The sequence below is a fragment of the Myotis yumanensis genome, unplaced genomic scaffold (assembly GCF_028538775.1).
Source record: "Myotis yumanensis isolate MYYU_CA2020_CCGP unplaced genomic scaffold, mMyoYum1.0.hap1 SCAF_1, whole genome shotgun sequence".
In the NCBI taxonomy this organism is placed as follows: domain Eukaryota; kingdom Metazoa; phylum Chordata; class Mammalia; order Chiroptera; family Vespertilionidae; genus Myotis; species Myotis yumanensis.
Window position 1 is genome coordinate 224,881,310 of NW_027223752.1, and position 27,475 is coordinate 224,908,784.

Here is a 27,475-nt window from a genome sequence, read left to right on the forward strand (position 1 = left end):
CCCATGAAATCACCTTTGACTCCTATCTTCACTTCATACACCATATCTGCCTCAGGGACTTCACATTTGCTGTTCCTTCTTGCTAGAATATTCTTCCCCCACATACATGCATGCCTCACATTCTCATCTTATACTTAAGGTCCTTTGCCCAAATGTCACAATGTCAGTGAGCCCTTCCATGAGCAGTTTATCTTGTTGCAACTTCTTCCTGACACTCCCTATCTATCCTATTTCCAACTTTCTTTTTCTTCTAAAGCCCTTAACTCAATATTTTACTAATTTTTTTAATCTCTCACTAAAATGTAACCTCTATACACTTGCAGAGATTTGTGTGTGTGTCTGTTTTGACCACTTGTATATATTCTAGTGAGTATCACAAATCACAATACATCACTACATTTCAGTCTGTCAGACGATCCCAACTTGAGGGAAGAGTAGGTGTTCCACATTGTGAAAGGGTTGCCAATGGTGTTCTCATTGGCTGATTGGTTTCAACATTACCATAAATTACCCAGTTAATGACCTGAGCCCTCAGAAAACAGGTGAAGGCCTTAAGATGATTTTCACAACAAAACCGGTTTTGGAGAAAATACTAATAACTCAAGCACACTAAGTAAGTAAATGGTAGTGGGGTACCTCTTTCTCCTAGTATTCCTTCTTTACCAAGTAAAAATAATGATTAATCAAAAATGGCTATATCAAGATAGCAAAAAAGATAGAAATAACCAAGGTAACTTTTTAAAATATAGATATACTATCAGCAACAACCTCATCCTCCTTGTACATTTTGCCTCAAAATATTAGCAAATGACAATGGAAAGCAATCACAACTAGTAAGATATTTTTAAAATGTACTACCTAAAACACCTGTCACATCTCAGTATGTATTGAGTTTCTTATCTCTGGCAAAGTTTAAAGTCATGATTTCAATTCAGTGAAAATTTTCACTGAATTTAACTACGTATGTTTAGATGCCTCTTTAGCAGTTTCTTATAAAATAGTGTAAGATTAAGAAGCCACATAGCATGAGGATAGACTGGTTCTTCCTGTCATGGTAGAAAGAGCTGAATAATGGCTTGGGGAATAGCATGGACATAAACCAAAATGTATTTTTCTGTCAGTAAATAAGTTACTGTATAAATATGTACAGAAAACATTGTTGAAGATATTGGGGTGGGAAGGAAGAACTATTAGGAAGAGTACAGATTGTGGGAAATTTACCATAAAGTTGATAAACAGTATAGATGGTTTTCTAATATGCCATAGTTTACAGTATTTGCTGGCTTGTTAATGAAATGCAAAAACTTCTAAGAAAATATCTACAGGAAAACACTGTCAAATATAAATTAATTCTATAGCTTAGTATTTACTGAGTGCCTTCTACATGATAGGCATTCTGCTATGGGCAAGGGCGGGAGCACTGGACAAAAGACAAGGCTGTTTTCAGGAGAAAGCTTCTTTGACTTCTTTAACAAAAGTAAAATCCATGAGAGCATTATCTGCTTTAACCAAACTAACACAAGATTTCTGTAAAAAGCTTACTAAGATCCGTCACACAAGAAACTCATTCATTTCATCTTTCATTAGCAAGCAAAGAAAATGACCACAGAATGGCACAAAGTACCACCAGGTGTTATGGATAGTTTTATAAAACAATATATCTTCATAAGATAAGGAGTGACCACAAAAATCTCTTGTAATGAACAAACGTTTGCTCTTTATCTCGTGGTAAAGCACTTAAAAAGGTTGTGAAACTTGACAAGTTACTCGTTTTTCTTATAATGTCCAAAAAATGATTGCTTTTCCTGTGAAGACAGGCAACTTCCTGGAGTATGCTACCTCGAAGTTATTTTTGTAAAATTAAAAACACTTAAGATAAGCCTGGCATTTAAACAATGGCTTTTCAGCTATGAAAACCACTTGATTTGTATAGAAATAAAATGAACTTGGAACTAGCTCTTTGAATGACTCCATTACAAAGTCTTAATTAAGATTTTAAAAAATAATGAAGTGTATTCTGTATACTTTATCACAATTTTTAAAGTAACAGTGATATTTAAAATACACTGCTCTCTGCCCAGCTGTTTTGGCTTAGTGGCTGAGCATCAACCTATGAACCAGGAGGTCATAGTCTGATTCCGGGTAAGGGCACATGCTGGGGTTGTGGGCTCAATCCCCAGTGGAGGCACGCAGGAGGCAGCGGATCAATGATTCTCTCTCATCATTGATGTTTTTATCTCTCCCCCCCTCTCCCTTCCCCTCTGAAATCAATAAAAGAATATCAAATACTAGTAATAAAAAATAAAACACACTGTTCTCAATAAAAAAAAAATACTTGTGAATATAAAAAGGGTTTCTACCATTCTATTAAAAGTATCTTTAAAACTTTACCTCATTCTTATCACAATATTTTTTACCATTTCAAATTTCTGTACATATTCCAATGTGTGTATTAGTAAAGCACAACACGTAATTATAGTTTATTAATACATAATCACATAACTGGGGTACATGTTAACTCTCTATTGATATGTGTGAACAATTACAAGTCGAGCTATGATATAGTACAAACACAGAACAAACTGCTGCATGTGTTCCATAGCTCTGGCGGTATATGGATAAAGACCCCAAACACAGGCAACCTTCTTTGGCTTCGCAGGAATCAATTAAATCCACCACCTCAGTTAACCCTTTGCACTCCGAACCATTCTGGACATTGGCTACCAGCTACTCGACGCTACTTTGCGGCGGAAACGTGCATTTACAGACCCTCGTATTATTTAGTATAATTTTGGAACCAAGTGACGTATTATAATGATATTGGACTTATACGAATTGGGTGACATCGAGGAATGTATATTTGCAAAACAAACCAATATTTTATTGTTTATAATTTTGTACAGTATGATAAGTTTTGTAACACTCCCCAATATGCATTGCAGGCTGATTAGTGCATGTTTGACAGTAAAAAGTGGTTTGATGCCTGCCACCAGGTGTTTTCCTGTTAGAACACACAATGCAGTCCCGTTTTCTTTGTCCCACATCGGGAATATGTAGTTTATTGTTTAATCCGACACAAAACCCGCTGACATTTCTTGTATATATCTTAGTAATTTTACGATATTTTGATTTAATTTCTTGTGCCATTTCAAGATAAAACTTCAGGGAAACATGCATGTCTCAAAAAGTTGCGTTGAAATAACTCAATTCCCCGTAATCACTAATAAACTGCAATGTCCGCTGAGAGGGGACATCGAGTGATATGCTAGAATTCCGATGTCCCCTGAGAGGGGACAGCGGAGTGCAAAGGGTTAATCACTAGACCCCAAGCAAATTTTTCAAAAGAATCAGAGTATAAGTATCACCTCTCCAAATAAGACAATCATTGTGAAAATTTTGAAAAGTTACATCAAATTCATGAATGTCCCCAGTCACAGCATTACTGAATGTGTATCCCCCACCCCAACAAAGCCCTTTTCATGCAGACTTTCCATTAATACAAGAGAAGCTATACAACGTTTAGATAAGGCAACAATAGGAGTTTCAATTTGTCTCATTTCACTTCCAATCAGCATCTAAAGAAGCCTATTCCACCTTAAAAAGCAGCATGGCAGCACCTAAGGCTTCTTTCCCAAATTCAGAGCAGTTACTTGTGAAAGAGTTGTCTCAACTTCCTCAACCCATGACAAACTACATTATAGCTCTCACCATTCACTGAAATTGTTTTGCCAAGGTGTCTGAAGTCCTACATCTGGTGAGCTTTTGGATTTGTCTCATTTGTCCTCTTTGCAGCATCTGACATATCTGAGCGGTTTACCTCCTTCTAGAAAGTCCTCTCTTCATTCTTGTAACACTACACCATCTAGGTTTTTGTCCCACCTCCTTTGTTATTACTTTTATTTTACTGGTTTCTACACCTCTAACCATTCCTTAAATGCTGATGCTCACCAGTGTCAGTCTACCTAACTCCAACTCTCCCCAGGATATTTAGCCCACTCCGGAGGTTTTAATTACCATCTAGTAGTCTTCAAGTATGTATTTCCAACCTTGATCTCTCTCTCTCTCTCTCCTGAACTGCAGGAACCACAGGTATAATGTATATACAATTGGCCACTGGATATTTTCATCTAATCCTCTCACAAGGGCCTCAAACTCAACATCCTCAAAACCAGAAACTTCTCATCAACACCAACTCAACACTCCTCTACTACGCCATTTATCTCAGTGGCACCTCATCTCCACAAATGACACCATCGCTCCCACACCAACATGTGTAAAACACCAAAATTTTTTTCATTCTTGATTATTTTTAATAGCTCTAAGTCAAGATATATCTACCATGGCTCTATTCACTCTTACAACTTGACCCCAAACAGTGACAGTATTAAGGAAATAAAGCCCCATGTTACTTTTCCAAAACGCAACCTGTTTGTACCTATCTCCAAAATGTCACTGAGTTTCTTTGTAATCTCCTTAAGAAATGACTTGAAACATTTCTGGCTATAGGATAAATATAGCCTACAAAGTTTTTAGAATCTTAATAGTTGACTATTAAGTGTTTTTTAAATTTCAGGAGCATAAGTATACATGTGTATTACCAATATGTGTGTGTGTGCATGTTTTTATATCTTCAACAGGAAAAGAAAAAAAAAACATTCAAAAAGTGAAAGATAATCCCACTTATAACAAGTAAAATCTCCACATTAAAGCTGAAACAATAATGTTGATTTTGTAATTGTAGCCCTTCCACACTAAATTCTCTACAAATATTCCTCATACAGAACAGAAACCTACCTTTTATCCTATCAAACACCTGCCAATCCCTCAAAGCACTGGATAGACTGGTCATCTGACTAAGCAGAAATGAAAACAGCACACTGAGGTCAGGGCTAATGAAAGTCAAAAAGTAGAAGAGGAATCCTTGAAAGGACAGTTAAGGCACTGGTATCCACTACTAGGCGATTATTCTCACAAAAACAGACTATCTTCCCCAAGAGCACAAGAACTGTACATTATACTTCCAACTTTTAGAAATCGTGAAGTTCACTACGCCATTTTAATATCTACATCATATTCTATTACCAGGTGTGATTTTTCAAACGTATACCAAGTCGGTGTGATCAGGAAATCATCCAACATAAATACGAACCTCAGTAGGCACTGTTAGGAACTAGTGCTAGAAAAGCCATCTGTTTGATGGAAATAATATTTCTACTTCCCTAATGATTACAGCTATCAGTGACAACTGTGAAATCCCAAGAGAAGAAATTTAACTGCCTCAAAACTTTAATTATTCATATAAACTGGCCAAGAAATTAAAGTTAAGTGTTACACAAAGGGCTCTCCAACCCCTTAATATTTTTCAGCTAATTATTCCATTGGTAGTCTACATCTGCTCTGCTAAAATTTGGTTATGAATCAGAAGTAATTCACTGGGAATGCTTTTATATCTAAAAATGACTGTGGATAATAATTAAATTCACAAAAATTGTTATTTTTAATGTGCATAAAATCCTCCTGAAAATATGTCCCATAAAATAAAAGAACAGATGTGACTGTAAAAGTTCATTTGTTTCAACTACAATAAAAGTTTAAACTCTTTCAACCACTAGGAAGAATGAAGAATGAGACAACTGAAGGACAAGAAAGTTAATTTTAAAAGCATATTTAATCCATAGTTTTTTAATATCTTCAATGTTCAACAAGTTATGATGAGAAAATGTTAAGCACTGCCTTTACAGATAAAGTAAATCTATTATGATAATTTAAATATATAAATAGTTCAGAGATCTGCAAATATATACTCTAAAACCTTCAGAAACACTGATCATAATGCCACATATACAATGATGGGTATTTTTTGGTTAGGGATTTTCATTTGTTTCAACTATTGTTTTTACCTGCTGCCACCCCTTTTTAAAAAATAAACATTTTCTAGAATTCTTTGAAGAAATTTATCTTCTAGATTTTTTGATAGGACATACCACAGCTCCCTCATTTCTTATAGCTCAATTTCAGGATGGTCTTGAATATCTCAGAGTAAAACTACTAATAATTTACAGTTAACTATTTGGATCTACTCAATAACATTGATACTTCTGAAATAAAAATGGGTATATGTGGTGGGCTGGCACGGCCATGGCATACTCAGCCCAACGTGGGGCGCCATATGTGCTGAGCCAGCTCAGCCAGGTTCGGTGAGCCCGAGTGGGGGCGGTGAAGGATGGAGAAAAGACAGACAAGAGAATGAAAGCTGGGAATTGGTGGGACACTGCTTCTCTGATGGAGAGACAGCTCCATGGACTACAAGCCGTGTCTTTATTTTGTAGCCAGATTCCATGAGGCAATGTAAGGGTGTGGTCAAGATGTTTACAGCATTCTTGTGGGTTTCAATCCTACTCAATCACATGCACCTGAACTCTATCAAGCCCACATTACCCAGACACATGGGGCCACGTGTTTGGACCATACCTTCAAGCGTACAACTATAGCTGTTGGCTGTAATTGTGCTGGAAGGGCTTTGCCCTCCAAGGTGGGACTTGCACATGGCCATGAGAGGACTGTGCCTTCTCATTAGTCCGATGCTTAAACCTGTCCAAACACTGTAGCCACTCTTCACAGGTATATGCACTATGCCTAAAACTATATGTATGAGCTAATCACACTAAATAGAAAATATTTAGTTCCAAGCAACCCAATATTTATAGCTTTTAAACAGTAGCTATAAGACATCATCAGCAAGTGCAAGCACGAACAGTAGATGCTGAGAGCAAAAATATCTGATGACAGAAACCATGTCCATAACATCTTAAAATTTCAATTTACCTTTACACATATATGAATAATATGTTTAGTGAAAGAATCATTAAAACAATAAAGCAAGATATTCCAAATTCCTTCAAAGTAGCAGAATGATTGTTCCAAAGATTACCAGAATAGAAAACTCAGTTTATACTATCCTAACTCACCCCCCATCAGAACACATTTACCCTTAGGGATTCACAAATAACAAACATGGAATTCACTGCAACTGTGGTTACCATTTGTAAGCAGCCTTTCATTGCTCCAAAAGGCTCAGCATTGTAGATGCTCATCAGTTTTTAAGCCACATTCACAGCTGCTGCCTTAGTCAGAAAAAAAAACACAAAATTTCACAGCAAAAACTCTAAAATGACATTTAAACAACACTTTAACATAAAACAAAATTAAAAATACTTCAGTATAGTAGAAAGAATGTATCTGTAACACCAGAAATGTGAGACTCAAGTCATTCTGAATAGTAATACCTTTCATTTACGTGGCACAATAATTATTTTCTAAGCTCTTTGACACATATAATATCATACTTAACTTAAGGCATATATCAAAGAGGTAACATTTACACTGAAAAGGTGAACCAGAGATATCACCAAATTAGTGAACGGAATCTGTATCATGATCACCAGCCTGTGTTCTTCCTACAACCTCTCTTCCAAAGTCATGTAATAAAATGCAGAGACAAACCCAAATAAAACTGTTCTAAAAAATAAATTCGATTTTAAAAAATCCCAATTTCCTTTTCAATCTTTCCCTCCTGCCTCAGATCTATATTCTACCTGGATTGAGGCAAGGTACTACTCTGCGTAGTGGTACAGCCAAGCATGTGTTGATGGATGACTAAGGGTTAACCACAAAACTGGGGGGGAGGGGTGCTTGGTGAGGGAAAGAGCAGGAATGCCCAGTAGCAACATTACATACTAGATTATACAGTCGCTAGATGTTCATGGCAATTGAATTGGAATCCAGAGACATGTCCATGTTGACCAATGTCACCCCAATCAATTTAATTAAAAAAATAATCATAATAAAAAGTTTATCAGAATAAGAAAAGTCAATCATGAGAATATATGTTTCTGCAACTACTTTATGCAAAGGCTATTGGTTATTAAAAACTGGAGGAATACCATCTCACACCTGTCAGAATGGCTACCATCAACAAATCAACAAACAACAAGTACTGGCGAGGATGTGGAGAAAAAGGAACACTAGTGCACTGCTGGTGGGAATGAAGACTGGTGCAGCCACTGTGGAGAACAGTATGTAGTTTCCTCAAAAAACTAAAAATGGATCTCCCATTTGACCCTGTGATCCCACTCTAGGAATATATCCCAAGAAACCAGAAACACCAATCAGAAAGGATATATGCACCCCTATGTTCACAGCAGCACAATTCACCATAGCTAAGATTTGGAAACAGCCTAAGTGCCCATCAGTAGATGAGTGAATTAAAAAACTGTGGTACATCTACACAATGGAATACTATACTGCAGTAAAACAGGAGTTCTTACCATTTGCAACAGCATAAATGGAACTGGAGAGCATTATGCTAAGTGAAATAAGCCAGTCAGAGAAAGATAAATATCACATGATCTCACTCATTTGTGGAATATAATGAACAACATAAAGTTATAAACAAAAACAGATCCAGAGACAGAGAAGCATTGATCAGACCATCAAACCTCAGAGGGAAGGTAGGGGAGGGTGGGGGTAGGGGGAGAGATCAACCAAAGGACTTATATGCAGGCATATAGGCTTAACCAATAGACACAGACAACAGGGGGGTGAGGGCATGAGTGGGGGGGCGGGATGGGGGGTAATGTGGGGATAAGGACACATATGTAATAACTTAATTAATAAAGAAATTTTAAAAAAACTGTAGGAATGAAAACTTTTTTAAAGGGGGGGAAAAAAGAACAATGGGAAGTCATACCTATTGACACCAAGAACTACACAAGAAATACCGTTCCCAAGTAGTTGAATGTGGCGAGCCTGCACGGCCATGGCATACTCAGCCCCAGGGCGCCTTATGTGCCATGCCAGCTCAGCGTGGTTCAGTGACCCTGAGAGGGGACGGTGAAGAATGGAGAAAAGACAGACAAGAGAAGCTGGGTCTGGGTGGGACGCTGATCTCGGATGGAGAGACAGTGCCATGGACTACAAGCCGTGTCTTTATTTTATAGCCAGATTCCATGAGGCAATGTAAGGGTGTGGTCAAGATGTTTACAACATTCTCATGGGTTTCGATCCTACTCAATTACATGTACCTGAACTCTATCAAGCCCACATTACTCAGACACGTGGGACCACGTGTTTGGACCATAGGTTCAAGCTTACAACTATAGTTGTTGGCTATAATGTGCTGGGAGGGCTCTACCCTCCAAGGTGGGACTTGCACGTGGCAATGAGAACTATGCCCTCTCATTAGTCCGAGGCTTGAACCTGTCCAAACACTGTAGCCGCTCTTCACAGCTGAAGAGCAATATGATCCTATTTATGTGAAGGAAGGACAGACAGAGCATAATTTTTTTTAATCACATATGCATGGAAATGTTTTCTGCGGAAGTATGGAAGAATGCTGCACATCAAACTCTAAAAAAGACCAGAAGCAGGAGGCACCATTCCTTACGCTCTTAAGCTCTACATTCACTCTTTGAGCTTGTTAAACAATATACTTAGAAATCACTTTGGGGGAATAATAAATATTTTTTAAAAAGAAAAACTTGAAAGGATAAATATACATTAAAATATTGTTAGGATTTCCATTAGGGAGAAAAAAAAAACACACCGAAGAACATACTCCCAATTGCTAAGGATTAATTTTCTAGTGGAAGACTACAGTGACTCACTTTACAGGATACATTTAAATAACTTTTGAGGCCCTGTAATACATATTTTTCCAATCAGAAAAATAATCAAGATGAGTGTTTAAGAAAAACTTCCACAAGTTACTTTCCTGAAATAATTATATAAATAAGCTATGAAAAATCAACTGCACAGCTAAGCTACCATGCAAATTTAAATTCTAATGTAATTTAAAAGATATTTAATTTACCAATTGACAACTTCCAGGAGTTACAGCTAAGAAATTAGGCTAAGTGAATGACATGCTACTAAATCCTGTATGTAAAATGTATACATCACACTATGTATCATGGAGGAAGGTCAGGATGAAGAATGGCTTGTTTACCAATAATTATGAAATAACCTTTGCAAGCTATAGCTATGCAGGCTATTTTTAACATGACAATAAGTGAAGCAGCAACTCTCACTAATATAGTACTATCCATTTAATCAAATAATGGTATTCAAATAATAATGGTTAAAGCTGTAAGTAAATTACCAGAACTATCACTACTATCTTTCAAATGCTAAAATTCATTTAATTCACTTCCTTGACATTTGGATAAGCACAGATTTTTTAATGAATCCCATTGTCAAGAGAGTAATATTGTCTTGACATATACACTAAAAAAAAAAAAAAAAAAAATCACTGTATGAAAATCATCAGGTTCAAAACCAGCCCATCTTTCAGTATAAAATTTCAAGTTGTGGCCTCCTTCCCAATATGACAGTCTTCATTTCTCTCAGTCTCTTCTGTGGTTCCATTTTCTCTTCCAGATGCTTTAGACACTCAGACAGCTGAAATTTAGTGCAGGTGGCAAAACTAAGAAACTAGGGGGGCAAAAGAGAGACTGGAGTGGGCCAGATATAACTGAACCCAGGCAGTTCTTGAGGATAGGGGTAACTAAAGCACAGTGGTGAAGACGCTTGCAATGAAAACAAGTGTAATCTCAAAGAGGCCACCCTGGTCAGTCAGAAATACAAGATAAAGAACACAAGCAGCATCAAGAACAGGAAAACAGCAAAGAAGGAAAAAACAGGCAGGCTCAGAGTTGACCAGTTAGTAAGCAACACTGGCAGCAGCACTCCACCAACCAGGGCTCCGAGGCTAAGAGATTTGTATTCCTGGTTTAAGTCCCCACAAAATAGGGGGGGGAGGGGGGAGACTTAAAAAACAAAAAAAACAAAGAGCATGTAACATTAAAAGGCAGCTGAGTGGTATAAACAAGAAAGAGTAAAGACCAGCCTAAGTCTCTCTCCAAAATCAAACCAGCAACTAGTTACTAGTACCAGCTCAGTCATTGAGTGTGTCTCAGCCATTAGCTAACTGTAAATTATTTGTGTCTGTGCCTACGTTCAAATGAGTGGTTAGTGGTTCTCAACCTTCCTAATGCCGCGATCCTTTAATACAGTTCCTCATGTTGTGGTGACCCCCAACCATAAAATTATTTTCGTTGCTACTTCATAACTGTAATTTTGCTGCTGTTATGAATCATAATGTAAATATCTGATATGCTATATGTGTTTTCTGATGGTCGTGACCCACAGGTTGAGAACCGCTGCTAGAACATAAGATTTAAAAAGTCTTCTCCAGCTCTGATGTTTACTAAATCCAAGGAATTGAAATAATCGATACTTGTCAAGCAGGATGTAGTTACACTTTATGCTATGTCACTCCACAGAGAGAGCACAATATACCAGAAGTAAATAAGAGAACATAGAGACACAGCCCAGTAGCCAAACAGAGGTCACTTCATCATCTTTCATTAAATCCTGTAGGAAACAAATTCCATCTCCTCCATCCACAGTCTTAAGAAAAACCATGGCCCTAAAATTTAACCATTAGGCTTCACTTTATATACATTAAGAAATAGGAAATGTAGTCACTTGTGAATTTCAATGAGCCTCCCCTTCAGCTTCTTTCTACAGGACATATTCTAAAGCCACTGTGCTTTTCATTTTTTTAACACACTAAGTAAGCTTTCTATTTGCTGTATATTTCATATTTAACTTCAAAAAGTATAATCCAGAAATGGTAGAAAACTGAACATAATCTAGGGGTCAGTTTCCCTGGAGGTCCTCCATAGAAAAAGCAATCTGCTGAACGTCATAAGCCTTATCACTTAAACTGAATGCCACCTAGTGGCAAGTGTATATACTAATATTATTAAATCCATGCAAGTCATATTCATCCAACAGGTAACATTCTGGCCCATTAGCAATTGCTCCATAATTATACAAGATAAGCAAAATAATGATCCTGTCCTTATGAAGCTCAATGACAGATTAAATAGATAATCAATACAGATACATTTATAAATTGCAGAAATATGTTAAATGTTAAGTATTCAGCATTTATTGAAAAGCTAAAAGAAACAAATGTTAGGCAGGTTCTCCTATGTTATACCTGTTCACCTCACTCAGACTTTCCCATTTCTAATTACTTCATCACTAAGGTTTCAATTGTTCAGTTGTTCTTCCTTAGCCTATCTCATTCTTTAGGTTCCACTCCAGAAAAGGAAAGAAGGACCTACTACTTTCAGAACTGAACTAGGCATTTTATTTCCCCTATCTCATTTAATCCTCACATGAATACCTTGAAATGTTTTTTACTATTTATTTTATTGTAATCCTTACCCAAAGATATTTTTTCCATTGACCTTTAGAGGGAGAAGGGGGAGAGAGGAGGAGGAGGAAGGGGAGAGGGATGGGTGGAGAGGAGAGAGGGGAAGGGAGAGGGAAGAGGGGAGAGGAACATCAGTGTGAGAGACACATGCTGACACTCTAACCACTGAGCAACCGGCCAGGGCTCCAAATTTTTAGACAATGGCAAGACTTAGATTAAGTGATACGCTCATAGCCACAGATCTATTTTAGAGATAGTGCACTGATTCCAAAGCTTCATACACCATTCTGCCTCAAAACGAGCTGCTTTGTTTTTCCATTCCTGGGCCTACCAAGATCATATCTTGATCATATTTATCGTATGGTCTCCATCAACGCCAATGTATTTTACTACACTGTTTATATTCAGCCTCACCTCTTCAAAAACATTCAGTAACCCCTCTCCACCCCATATGAATGATATTCAAATCCTTAGCTTAGCACTCAAGGTCTTCTAAGAGGCCCCAACCACTTTCCTAGTTTTATTTCCTACCCCTCCCTATCAACTCCCATATTTTCTATGAACTTTCCTCCAGTTAAAAGATAATCATTGGCACCTCTGTTCTCACCAACATTATACATCTGATATAGCACTTATAATCTCTATTGTAATTGTCTGTGTACTTTCCACTAAATCATGGGCTTCACCAAACCATCTTAGCCATGTTTATATTAAGACCAGTACATACCAGTGTCTTATACCTATTAAGTGCTCAACCAACAACTATTTCTTTAATATAGTTATTAAAACAATTATAAAGGAGAACCACTAAAACATGGTTATACTCATTTCCTGTAACCCTTTCTTCATGTCTCAGGACCTCAATGTTTCTGCTTCCTCCATTTGCTACATAGATCAGGAGCTTTTTATAGAACTATATAATTTTTTGCATGAAAAATTTTCTCACACTCAAACCACAAGTTAAATAATTTGAAAAAATGTGCTGGGAACTATGGAGACAATAAAAAGTTCAGTGGTTGTCAGGGGGTAGGGAGGAGGGAGGAATGACTAGGCAGAGCACAGTGGACTTTTAGGGCAGGAAACAACTCTGTATGTCAGATATATTTGTAGATACATTACATATTTGACCAAACCTAATGAATACACACCAAAAGTGATCCCTAATGTAAACTATGGACTTGGATGATAATAAGCCTAAATAATAAAAGCCTAATATGCTAAGTGTCTGGTCATCCATTCAACCAATCAAAGCGTAATATGCTAATGATATGCTAAGGCAGCTCAACCGCTCGCTATGACATGCACTGACCACCAGGGGGCAGACAGCCAACTGGTCGACCAGTCTCTATGATGTGCACTGACCACGTGGGGGCAGATACTCCAACTGGTAGGTGAGCTTGCTGCTGGGATCCGGCCGATCAGGACTGAGACAGGCCAGACACACGCAGGAGCCCTCCCTCGATCCCTCCCCAGCTGTCCAACCTCCCGCATCCCTCCCCAGCTCTGATCATGCACCAATGGAGTCCTTCGGTGCACCAGGGGATGTCAGAGAGCCGGTTTCAGCCTGATCCCACAGGCCAGGCCAAGGGACTATACTGGTGCATGAATTCGTGCACGAGGCCTCTAGTGTGTCAATATATGTTCATCAATTATAACAAATATACCACTCTGTTGGGGGATGTTGTTAATGGAGGAGGCTATTTATGTGTGGGGGCAGGGTAATAGGAAATCTCTGTACCTTCCCCTCAATTTTGCTGTGAACCTAAAACTGCTCCAAAAAATATGTTGGTCAATTCCCAGTCAGAGCACATACCCAGGTTGCAGATTTGATCACCAATTGGGATGCTTTTGGGAGGCAACCAATTGAGGTTTCTCTCCCACATCAGTGTTTCTTTCTCTCTCTCTCCCCCTTCCTTGCTCATTAAAAGAAAAAGAAAAATCAATAAAAACTTTTAAAAAATATAAGCTGGCAAAATAAGGCAAGACCTTAGTGGCTCTGCAGTTTTCCAAAAAGGTAAAAAACACTCGTTTCAATTATGCAAATGAGCTTAAAATTAGTATGCTCTATCTGGAGCAAGACTAGTTCCAAAATAAGTTGTTTATAACTAGAGGCCCAGTGCACGAAATTCGTGCATGGGGCGGGGGTGGGGGGGTGGGGGGGAGTCCTTCAGCCTTGACTGCACCCTCTCAAAACCTGGGACCCCTTGGGGGATGTCCGACTGCCAGCAGTTGGACATCCCTCTTGCAATCCAGGACCGCTGGCCCCTAACAGCTCGCTTGCCTGCCTGATCACCCCTAACCACTCGCCTGCCTGAACACCCCTAACCACCTCTGCCTGCCGGATCGCCTCTAACCACTCTGCCTGCCTCCCTGATCACCTGTTTGTCTGATTGCCCCTAACCGCTCGCTGGGGGGCAGCCAGCCGGGGTGAGGGGCCGTGGTTGTTCTGGACTCTGGTCATTCTGGTCATTCTGCCGTTTCAGTTGCTGGGCTATTATTATATAGGGTTTTTTAAATCCACGTTATTGGTTCTATACTTTATAAAGCAACTAATATTGTAGTTATATAACACAATCTTTACCACACTAATAAAACTCCAGGTTTTAGAAAGTTATAACCATTTTTCCTGGTTATATAAACTTTTTATGAGAAACTATTCTTATATACTAGAGGCCCGATGCACAAAAATTCGTGCAAGAGTAGGCCTTCCTTCCCCCGGCTGCTGGCACCAGCTTCCTTCCAGCAGCCAGAACCCAGGCTTTCCTCCTCTGGCCACCAGCAGGCACCCGGGACCTGGGCTGCTTCCCTCCTCCGGCTGCCCACAGGCACCCGGGACCGGGGCTGGCTTCCCTCTGGCCCTGGCTTCGTCAGGATGTCCGAAATGACGTCCAGTCTAATTAGCATATTACCCTTTTATTATTATAGATTATATAACCTAATTAATGCAAAATGCACACACACAAAATTAGTTCTAAGACCAAATTAAAACTTTTGAATATATAATAGGAAGCATGGGAGAGGAATTAAAAGGGTCAACTTGGTTTTCTAGTGTATTTCATCTCATGTCTTCTTAGGATACCTATGAAGCAGTGTTTTCTACATCTTCTCATTTTTATGAAACTTAAAACAGTGTAAATATTCCCAAAACTGCCGTGAATATGACCAATCTGACTGAAAAGCTGTCATGCTTATCACCATGCATTGTCTCAACATAACAAACCTACACAAATATTTATGCAGATAGGTAATTAGTACCAATTATACAAAGTAAGCCATAGAGACTTCATTGCTTATTTTTCCCCATTGTATGTTCAGGAAATACATTACTCTTTTCACAACATTAGGATATCATTTCATTTCTTGGAGCAGAAGAAGGCCTAATGAGGCATACATGATACCATGATGTTGTGCCAGGACTATAGGGGCATCCAGAACTGTGACCAGGTGTCTGAGAGATGAGCACTCAACATTCCTACATTATTACAGCTGTCCAAACAGAGAAAAAAGTAGTAAGAACCAGACCCCAAAAAGTTGGGGGTGACTCAATGACAACATCCGTGGTCAAGCAGTAATTTACCAAGTATGTCTGCTCAAAATGCAAAGGCACATATTTCAAGGGCTGCGGTCCTCTGCACTAAATACACTGCTGCCTTCCTAAAACATGACCCACAAACCACAGGTTGCATATTAAAAGTCCATCCTGAGCCCAGACTGTGAAAGGTTACCAGGAGAAACCAATCGTTAAAATCACAATATTATGTAGAGTGCTTTACTATATACAAATAACCTATACATCGTTTTAACAATTATAATTTCACATAGCTTACCATACTTGATAGTCACAATGTGCCTGCCAGATAAATATAACAAAATTACCATTCTCTATTTTATAGAGGTAGAACCTGAAGCTTGGAGAAAGTATCTGTAAGTAATCTGTCCACAGACCTGAGTCTCTCTTAAGATGATCAACTTATTATTTGGTTCAATGGCATGGATCACCCTAAAATGTAATCTATAGTGTCTTAAGCCTATGCACCTAAGTACTTAAAACACTTAAAAATAGTGAAACCTTTTGAGAAATACTTGACAGTCAACCACTTAGAAAATTTGAAATTTAAGCTTGTCAGTTTTGTACAACAATACAGCACTTTCTAACAATCCAAAAGGAACTTTTGCCTAACAGTTTTACTATAATGTTCTCAGGGGCTATGAAACTGCCTATAGCTGAAAATATCCATTCCTTTGGGTACTTCAGCAATTAAATTCCCTATAGTATCAGTAACTTTCCTGCATATATATCAAATTCCGCCTCATAAACTATCCACTCAGCTGCCTCTCTTAATGAAGGCTGCTAGGGGGAGCCATTGAAAGGTTTTGTAACTTAGGAGTGAAGTGATCAGATTTGCTCTTCAGAAAGACTGTGGGGGAAAAAAGAAAATAAAAAAGAAAGACTGTGTGGAAGGTTGGATAAAGGGGGGTGAGTCTAGAAGCAAAAGGAAGAAACTGCCAATATCTATAGTAATCCAGGTGAGAAATGATGAGAGCATGAACTGTGAGAGTGAGGATAAAGGAGACAGATAAAAGCAATTTTTCAGAAGAGAAAATTATCTGTTCTCAGTGATTAAAGGTAAAGGGTTAGTGTAAGAGGAATCCAAAAATCTGGTTCGGGGAACTAGTTAGGACGTGATATCATCTACCTAGAACAAAAAATGCAACCGGTTTTGATATATTATATAAATAAACAAATATATATGGAGGGGAGGAGAGAAAGAGAGAATGAATCCCAAGTGCAAGGGTCAAGTCTAAAATTATGGTCCTGGTTGTTAGAAAATATTCTTGAGAACAATTGACAAAGCACTCAAAATATAAGGTATATTGGCCTAGAGTCTAGTGAAAACATTTTGTGGTATTATTTTTTTAATATTACCACATGCACAAAACAAGTCACTGGAAGAAAAGCATCCCATACTTTTAGTATGTTTATTACATTTGAGTTCGACAGACCTTCAGTCTCTTACACAACACACACTACATACACACCACCCTGCAATTTATTTTACTTCTCCCTCTCCCTCTAAGCTTATAGGAGGAAAAAGTATCTGTTTTATTAGTGAAACTATCCTACATAATAAAAGCCTAATATGCAAATTGTCCCCTCAGGCAGTCGTTCGACAGGGAGTTCGACCGCTTGCTATAACGTGTGCTGACCACCAGGGGGTGACACGAAACATGGCAGGCATCGGCAACGTGCTGCGGCCTCTCGACAGCTACCTGGGGCCGGGGTGACGGGGGACGGGGGCGGCGAGAATGTGGGGTGTCTTCGGAGCTCGCTCTCACTCCCCCTGCTACCCTCCCCTGGGACGCCAGGGCTCATGCACCAGGAAAGCCCCCACGCTCAGGTGCCAGGTGCCCACCCCACACCTGCACAGCCTCTTTCGGGTGAGCCGGGCCACAGCCACCAGGGCCGCAGGGGCCGGCAGGGCTCCCCTTGGGTTCGCACAGGAGCCGGTCTGTGAGGCTGGCCAGGAGAGAGCATGCTACCCACCCAGCTTCCATGTGGCGCCACTGGGCAGCCCAGAGGCCCATGCTGTGCCCTGGCCCACAGAGTCTGGCCATGCTCACCCCAGCTCTGCATGGGGACTCAGGTGCTGTGACTTAGGCAGAGGGGGTCATGCGGAGGTCTGGGGGCCCAGGTGCTACCCAGGGCCCAGAGGTCAGCTGGGACCTGCCCTTCCACACCAGACATTTGCACTTCGATTGCCGGCCAGGCCTAGGGACCGCACTGGTGCATGAATTTTTGTGCACCAGGCTACTAGTAATACATATTTGGGTGGTTGTTGTTTTTCATCCCACTATCACCAATGTGACTTACCAAGAACTTAGTTCATAACCTCCTACTTGACTTCCTATAAAATATGACCTACTTCACATCAGCTTAATACAGTAACAATCCCTAGACTCTAACCACACCTTTCATCTAAGGATGCTTTCTCCAAATCTTAAAGCACAGCAACCCTGTGCAGATGTGGTAAGTTGTTACAATTCCCATTTTACTACACAGTTAGGAAACTGGCCCAGGGGAAGTAGAGTAACTTGGAAACAGTCAAGAAGCCTGATGCCAAAAATAACAACTTTTAGTCAATCTATGAGAAAATACTCCCCCTAGTTGAAATAACATGAAATTCAGTACTAGGAGAAAGTGAAATGCAAAATGTTTTAAAGCCTCATTCTAGGTTTTTTAAATTTTATTTTTAAAAATGACCAAATACTAGAATTAAGACAATTGCAAGAACTTTCAAGCACACTCTTTTTCTCCCTAATACCTTATCCATCTAGAGTGCCAAAAATGACTTAATAAATTACAGCTGGCAAGAGTGCCTTTTCCCCCCAAACCATTTTTTTTTCTTAGCCACTTAAAAGACATTGATAGAAATGTTAATATAGGACAAGAGGTAACTTTTTAACAAATTTAACTGCTTAAAATTTACTACCTAGAAGAATATATTAGAATAGATCTCAAAATATTGCAAGTAAGCCTATTTTTCCTGAAAATATACTCTCTATAGACACACCTGCAATATGCTTAAACAATAAATTTAAAGCTTAAATCATCAATAATCAGAAAGAAAGCCTCCCAACAACAGTTCATGTGATATATTTTTACATTTGCTATTGTTTGATATAATTTAGTAAAAGCACTGTTTTATTTGGTCGCCATATGCAGGTCTTACATACTCTGGAAACAAAAAACACAACTTGATTTGTAAAAGTTGCTTTCATGATATAGGTGTGATCATTCTTATATGCACAAGTCCTTCCATTATTACAATACTTAACATTTACTTAGTGTGCAAAACAATAGTGTGCTCAAGATTTTACCTTTAAAAGAATGAATATACACTAAGAACTAGTAAGGGAGACAAATGATAATTAGTAAAAATCTATTCATGGAACCAAGACAGCAAATTTTTACTAATGCCTCACCTATCACTCATGAAACATGATTTCCTCTTAATTAAAATTCAAACTACTAGTTCTAATCACAGCCTTCAAATAAAATGCTTTCCACTACACCACATTCCTCGCACTAAATCTTTCATATCCTCTACTAGTAGTACTTTTCGTGGAACTTTAGTTTACAAATGAAATGACGCTCCAAATGATTTTTATAGCTAACATATCTTCTGTGATCAACTAGTAGGGTTGGAAATCCTGGAAAATCTAACTAATACGGTCTTATTCCCAGCACGAGGCTATTCAAGCCAAATAAATACACCACAGCACCCTCCCCCCACACCCCATACAGAACTCCAAGCTTTTAACGCTACCATCACAATAAGCACCCTGAAAATGCAAAGCTCCTTCAACATTAGAAGAGCCAGGACATTAAGACTATTTATATGTACTTTCACTGCATTTCATTAACGCGTTCCACAAACAGAAACTGCAGTCTTAAGTACTTTACTCATCTCAACTCCAAAGATGGAGCGGAGAGGCTGTCATAAATCTACAGAGCAGCGGCACATAACTGTAAACTCTCTAATGAGTAAGAAAAAGTGGAATAATCACATCAAATTCCTAAGGACGATGCCTTCCTTTTTCCTGACAAAGCAGGAGTTGCTGGTAAAATAACTAAACTCCACACCTAGAGTCTCTAGAAAATGCTAAAATTCTCCACGCCACAAGTTTTTAACATCAAAATTCACTTAACTGCAACCCACAAACCAAATGAATAACCAATGTGGATATCTGAAATTATTCTCACACACCAACTGGAAGAAAAAAAAATATGTCTATACCTTGCGCCTCTTCTAAGCGTCCTACAATAATACCCTCCGCTAAGCTAAAGCTACACCAGCTGCCCTTGGCCTAGGGACGTCAGAAACCCAGGACCTGGGCGAGGAGGGGGCGACCAAGAACCAAAGACCCGATCTTTTTCCAGGGTTACTGTTTCCAACAAAACAACCACAGGCCCAAAGAGAGACGGCGAAGAGACCTGCAGACCTTGTAATCCTGAGAGACACTGGGGGAGTGGGGACGCACTCCCGAGAGAAAGGGGTGCGGAGGGGAGCAGCGCGAGGTGGAAAGTAAGTGTCCCCACGCGCCTTGCAGACCCACAGAAACCACTCACCCTGGTCTGCCCGCGCGGACGGGCACCAGATGGAGTGAGTCCCCGCCTCGGGCTCAGACAGCTCGGCTCGGCCGGCACACACAGTGGGGAGTGGATCAATCACCCGGTGACGGGAGGGGAGTGGGGGTGCCCAAGGAGAAAGCCACGGGTGGGGAAGACAAAGCCTCTGGGGGTGATCAGGGACCCAGCAGAAAGGAGAGAGGGGAACACATGAGAAAAATTAAAAGAAAAAGAGCAATCTGGTGCCTGGTCTGTGGCAGGTCACGGAGGGACCGAATAGAGAGGGAAACAACAAAGGGGCACCGGAGGGAGGACAGCTGCGGGGAGGTGATAGAGATGGGATGCGGGGCGCGATGGGTCGGACAAAGCGCCCACGGCGGCGAAACAAAGGGCCGGGGGTAGAGACTAGCGGGGGGCAACCGGGGAAGACAAAGCGCCCGGGGCCGGGGGCACGGGCCAGGCGAGGAGGGGCACAGGTCGACCCGAGGAACAAAGCTGCACGGGGCTGGGAGGCCGGGCCCACGGGCGGCGGCGCGGGAGGCGCGCGGAGGGCACCGCGCCCGCGGGTCCCGCGCGCCCGGCCGCACTCACGCCCGCACCCGCCGGCCTCGCTGCCGCCGCCGCCGCCTGCCCTCGCGCGCCGGAGCCCGAGCCACCGCGGCGCGGAGCGGGCAGCGCAGAGCGGGCAGCGCACGGCCACACGCTGCCGCGCTCCGCGCACGCGTCACCGCCCCCGCGGCCCCCAGGCGCCCGGCGCGCCGCGGTCTCGGAACCCGCCGAGAGCCGCGGGCTAGGAGACGCCCGCAACTTTCCCGGTTCCCAGCGATCCGGTTCCCCCAGACTTACCCTGTCACAACAGGCGCCATCTTCCACAAACTCTCGCCAAAACTCCAACCCTCGCGAGATCCCCCCAGACGCCTTCCCCGGTCCCTCTCCCCCGCCCCTTCCCTCCTGCCTCACGCCTCGATCCCACCCGGCCCCCGCGCTCCTGCTCCCCTCGCAGCCGACGCGGAAAGCCAGACGCCTCGCGCCGCCCGCGGAGCCGGGGATCCTGTTCGCTGCCTCCCCTGGAAACCTACCCCAGCGATGGAGCATGCGCAGGCGGCTCCTCCGCGGGCGAGCCCTCCGTGTGGTCCATGGGGAGCGCTCCGGTTATCCGGGTTTTGAGACGCGCCCGGAGGGACGTACGTGGAGTCTGAGGAAAACCGGAGGGGATTACAACGGGGACGGGGAATGGAGGGGTCAGGAGGCGGGGCCGAGGGGAAGGTCCTGGGAAAATCGGCCGCGTTTCACAGGCCTAGAGGAAACACCTCCTCAAATGGGTGTTTTCCAAGTGGCTTCCCGCTCACTCTAGTTCCCAGCCCTTTTCATTCATTCAGACGTTCATTGGACGCCTCCGTTATGCTAATGTCAGCGTTGGGCACTGGAGCTACCGAAGCCCGGAGTTGGGCGAGTGACAAACCAGGAACTGTCTTCGTTCATGCAACCCCCCCCACCCCCCCAGCCCCCCCCCCCCCCACACACACACCACCCCATGCCAGCGGAGATTCGGACAAAAGTACAATGTGGTTCGACCCTCCGGAACTCTGTAAAGTGAAAACTTTTGCAGTTGAGCTCTGTCGCCTTAGCTTTCCTTCCTGGGTATGAAACGAGGTCAGGCCAACACCTCTGGCAAAGACATCCCTAATGTCCACCTCGCATACACACCCCGGGGAGCCGCGTAGTTTCTCTGGCGGTGGAGATCCACCACTCCCCCGCCCCGCACTCCAACCAGCGATCCCACTGGGGCAGAGAGCTGCCTGCGGTGCGGTGTGAGCCTCCCCAGGACCTCTCACAGCCCCCGGCCCGGCGTGAACCCGGGTGCATACAGGGGCAGACTCTGCCCGGGTCCTCCCGTGGGCCTGGCATGTACTTCGGGCGACCTAAGCCTGGAAGCCCCCCGAGCAAACTTGGCCCAAGTGGGCACTGAACGAACAAAAAGGAGCAGAGCAGGGCCCCAACCCGCTCCCCCTACCTGTAGCACCCCCTTTCTTACTCCGCTCCCCACCTCCCCGAGCCCTTTCAATTCCTAGAGATTCCCAGAACTAGCTCTGCCTCCCGCAGGGAGCCCCAAAACCCGGAGAACTGGAATTCACTGCCCGAAACCTGCTGAACGCGCTGCAGGATCGGCGCGGCACGCGCGGGCGGCACTGCGCATGTGCCCAATGCGGGCAGCCCAGTCTCACGCTACACCTCCTTCCCACCGCCTTCCACTACTCGACTCAGACACAACACGGGCCGTGGGAAATTTCGTAAACCTCGCGAGAATGCGCCCACTGTTGCCTATGCTTTTCTCTCCAAATCTCGCGAAGTCCGAGCGGGACAGGTGTTTGTCTAGTGCAGCTCCGGGCACTGTTCGTGCCGCGCGTGCCCGGCCGGCGGGCAGGCGGGCAGGCGGGCGGGCGGCCGGCGTGGGCGGGGTGGGAAGGGAGCAGCTTGCCACCGAGGCCGAGCGGGTGGGCGCGTGGCGGGGAGCACAGCGGGGCGGAGGCCAGGAAGGGGCTTGATGTCTCGCCTACACATGCCGCCTGACACTTTGTGGAAGAAAAAGAGGTTGGGTTGGGGGGCGGGGGGGGGGGGGTGTTCTAAAGAAAGAAGGGGAAGCCAGGAGATTGGAAACCCCTCCTGGTGTGGATGGTAAGAAGTCAAACTCTAGGGCTGGAGGAGCTCCGAGCTGACTCCCCGGGGAGGTTTCCTGTCGCCCTTCACGAGCCTGGTACTTTCCTAAAATGTGTTAGACGCCTCGCCCCCAGCCTCCGGAAACTGATGGCCCCCAGCGTCGGGTTTGAGTCATGCCTCTGAGTCGCCTCGTCTGGCCACCACTTTTCTTGCTTTTAAGCAAGTTCGGATTCTCTTAGCTACTCTCTTCTAGCAATTGGTTTTCTTTCTGATCTACCCGCTGGCCTAGGGATTTGGGTAAGGAAAACAAAACAAAACAAAAAAAAATAGAGCTGCTCCCAGCGCTCTCACATTGCTGCCTGTATAGATTCCGATTTCCATTCATGGACACAATTTTTAAACCTCTGCCCCCCAACACTGCCCCCCGCCCCCCATCTCTTTCTAGCCTTTTTAAATGATCCCTATATAACAGTTTCTGTTCTTTTTCTTTTCTCTCACTAATATGACTTAAAATACTGGTTTTGCTTTCCCTCACCTTTGTGTTTGATGAAATATTCCTTCCATTTTAAGTATTGTGTCATCAGATGCTTTAGTGACAGTTGTTTTAAAGCAGAAATTTTTAGCCTTTTTCATCTCATGGCACACACAAACTAATTACTAAAATTCTGCAGCACACTAAAGCATTTTTTGCCCATCTGTGGGAAAAAAAAAACAGTATAGTTTGGATTCATTCACACTGGACAACTATTATTGTTTTGGCTGTTGTCATGTTTTATTTGGAAATCTAAGGGAAAAGAGATCAGTACACCTAACCAATACACATGTATTGCATGTTTGAAAAATTCTTGTGGCACACCAGTTGAAAATTGCTGTTTTAAATGCGTCCCTTCTTTTTAGATTATTTATTTGTCTAATGAATTCCTTCTTAAATTCTCCAATCAGGCACATTTCAGATTGCCCTGGTGTAGTTTCTGTTACCAGCCTAGCTTTGAATTGTCTAGGAACTGGTATACTGGTATCTTGGTGACATAGACCTACAAATGTAGAATTGAGTTCAGTTTTGATTTTTCAAGGACAGTAAGTACTAATCTGCTGGTTGTGCAGTGGGCAAGAAATCGACTTTTTGAGTGGTATTCAAAGTTGTTAGTTTGTGTGCATTTACCTATCCCTTGGATTACATATATCACACAGCAAAAGAATATATAAGGACATTTAACACAATATCTCAGTGCAAGTCTGATTCGGAACAGGATAGCTCAGGAGGAAGTCAATGCCCTTGGGGCCTTCATCCCAAGAAGGCATTTCAATCATGGCCTAGTCCAGGCCGTTAATCTCATTTGGAACCACGGCCATCTGAGGACCCCAACCATGGAAAGCCATGGGAACCACACATCAAAACACAACTCATCTTTACCCTAAACTTTAGGGCCTAAAACATGCTCTCCTCGCATGCTTTCCCCATCCCAGTAAATGACAACTCCATCCTCCCCCTTATTTAAACCAAGAAGAACCTTAGAGTCATTCTTGCCTTCTTTTCTCCTCACATCCACTGTGCACTCTAACAAAATCATGCTGGCTCCACTTTCAAAACATAGCCACAGTCCAACCAGTTCCACACCTTCATGGCTACCAGTCCAGTCTAACCCATCTCATTTTTCATGTAGTTGACAAGAAGTCTCCTAACTGGTTCTTCCTTCTTCAGTCTTGCCTTCCCTCAGTCTGTTCTCAATAGAGCATTCAGAGTAACCCTCTAGAACTCTCCACTGGTTCCCATTCACTATGAGGACCTACACAGTCTGGTCTCTCACCCCCCTCGTCCCCCCACCCTACTCCCACCCACCCGCCTCACTGACCTCACTTCTTCTTCCTCTTCCCCTTGCTCACTGAGCTCTAAGCAGCAGCCTTCCTTGCTGTTCCCAGAACATAACTCCTGCCTTTGCTCTTTCCCTCTGATGCCTGATGGCTCATTCCTTCACTGTTTTCAGGTCTTCGCTTAAGTGTCACCTCAGTGAGGCCTTCCCTGATCACCCTTCACAAAAGTGATTCCTCATATTCCCTGTTTCCTTTTTTATTTTTCCTACAGCATTTATCAGAAACTAATATACCATATCTCATACCCGTGTATTGTGTTTACTCTCTGCCTCCTCCCATTATAATGTAATCTAAATGAGGGCAGGGATTTTTTTCTATTTTTTTCATTGTTCAAGCATTAGCCACTAGGACAAACTCAGTAAGCATTTGTAGAATGAATGGGATGTCTTCCACTTTAAATATTTTTATTGATTTGAGAGAAAGAAACGTCGATTTGTTGTTTCGCTATTTATTCATTCATTATCAGCGGTTCTCAACCTGTGGGTCGGGACCCCTTTGGCAGTCGAACGACCCTTTCACAGGGGTCGCCTAAGACCATCCTGCGTATCAGATATTTACATTATGATTCATAACAGTAGCAATATTACAGTTATGAAGTAGCAACGAAAATAATTTTATTGTTGGGTCACAACATGAGGAACTGTATCTAACGGGCCAGAAGGTTGAGAACCACTGCATTAGTTTCTTGTTGTATGTGCCCTAATCGGGGATCCAACCTGGAACCTTGACATACCTGGATGATGCTCTAACCAACTGAGCTACCTGGCCAGGGCTTGTCTTTCTTCCACTTTAGAATGGAATGGAAATGATTCTGAAGGCTCCCTACTCCTTCCAAGATTCCAAACAATATTGGAGTCAGACCAGCAATGAATACCCCCAGTGCTAGCCTGCCCGCAGAGGAGAAAAGAGCCGATAGAGCAACCACCTGTGTTGACTTTCTGACAAAAAAGTTCCTACTCCTGGGTTAGATCAGAAGACGAGCCTTCGCTTTCTCAAAAGGTTTCCATTAATCTCCATTTTAGAACATCAGAAAAGAAAATGCTATTGGCAGGATATTAAAAAACAAGACAGGTAATCTCATGTGTTGCTAGTGGGAGTGAAAATGGGTGTAATCTTTATTAAAAGCATTTTGATAAAACTTGCCACTACTCATTAATCCTACAATTTCATGCCTACAAATCTGTCTCCCAAAGATACTTACACGTGTGAAATTACTTACATAGCAGCATTCACTGATGTAAGAAAATACTGGTAACAACCTAAATGTCAATCAAGAGATGTTGTACTTTTTTAAAAAATGATATATTTGTAGACTTGAATAGTATGCATCTGTTAATAAGCGGAGGCTGTTTTTTATGTGCTCATGTGAAGGGAGCACAAACTCAAAAACAAGGTGCACAATAGGATAAATATATCCTTATTTGCTTATGTGTATCTAAAATGGCTCTGGAAGGACACACTAGAAACTGTAAAAGCGACTGCTTAGCTCTAAGGGACTCAAAAATCGGAGGACGTAGGTGAGGCAGTGACTTGCCTCGCAGCCTGCTATCTTGGATCCTTTTAATTTTGTACCAAGTACATGTATTGCCTATTGAAAATATAAAACAAAAAATGGGGAAAGGAAAAAAAAAAGGCATAAGTGTGCAAGAAGAAAAAATTGACCAAATAAAATTGTTTCCTTTCTCCCACTTGCTAGGAAACTATTTTCTAATAGAACAGAGGTTCTCAACCTGTGGGCCGCGACCCCTTTGGGGGTCGAATGACCCTTTCACAGAGGTCCCTAAGACCATCGGAAAACACATATATAATTACATATTGTTTTTGTGATTAATCACTATGCTTTAATTATGTCCCATTTGTAACAATGAAAATACATCCTGCATATCAGATATGTACATTACGATTCATAACAGTAGCAAAATTACAGTTATGAAGTAGCAACGAAAATAATTTTATGGTTGGGGGTCACCACAACATGAGAAACTGTATTAAAGGGTCGCGGCATTAGGAAGGTTGAGAACCACTGTAATAGAAGTTATGAACATGATATCCCATCTCAGTAGAGTCAAGAACTATAGAACTGTCAGCACTCCACCCCAGTCATGTGTAAACATTGAATTCACCATCTATTCAAGCAGCAAGCTTGGAGTCTTGATTTCTGGTGCTTTATATCAGGCATGAGTTTTGGTGGTTTACAAAGATGGATAATGCAGAGAACTCGGGACTTCCTGCCTAACAGAATACATAGACCAGTGACAGTATATAATTCCAGGATAGAAAAATGAGTTTAATGGCATTGGGATACAATGGAAGAAGCACAGAACCCTTGCCTGATGGACCAGGGAAACCTTGCAGAAGTGACTTTTGAACTGCCTCTTACTGGAGTGGGAGTTCGGAAGACAATAAGAAAAGAAAGAAGCTTGAGAAGCACAGGAAACAGCTTGTTCAGGCTCTGAGGTGTGAAAGAGCATCTTGTATTCAGGGGAACTCCAGGTGGGGGGTTGGTGCATATAGAAGCTGGGGGAGGG

General features: G+C 42.1%; 1 protein-coding gene across 5 annotated transcripts in view; it reads right to left on the reverse strand.

Annotated features, from left to right (window-relative positions):
* The window catches only part of RBPJ (recombination signal binding protein for immunoglobulin kappa J region), a 102,583-nt gene extending 81,026 nt beyond the window's left edge, over positions 1-21,557 (reverse strand). For 2 of the 5 annotated variants that reach the window (XM_070398414.1, XM_070398382.1), the window contains exon 1: positions 21,264-21,366. In XM_070398414.1, coding sequence (XP_070254515.1) covers positions 21,264-21,283 — 20 coding nt within the window. In that variant the 5' untranslated portion in view covers positions 21,284-21,366. Of the gene's footprint in view, positions 1-21,263; positions 21,367-21,496 lie in introns of those variants that run through there. The other 3 variants (XM_070398396.1, XM_070398390.1, XM_070398406.1) reach the window with 3 other exon arrangements.
* Between the last annotated feature and the right edge of the window lie 5,918 nt (positions 21,558-27,475).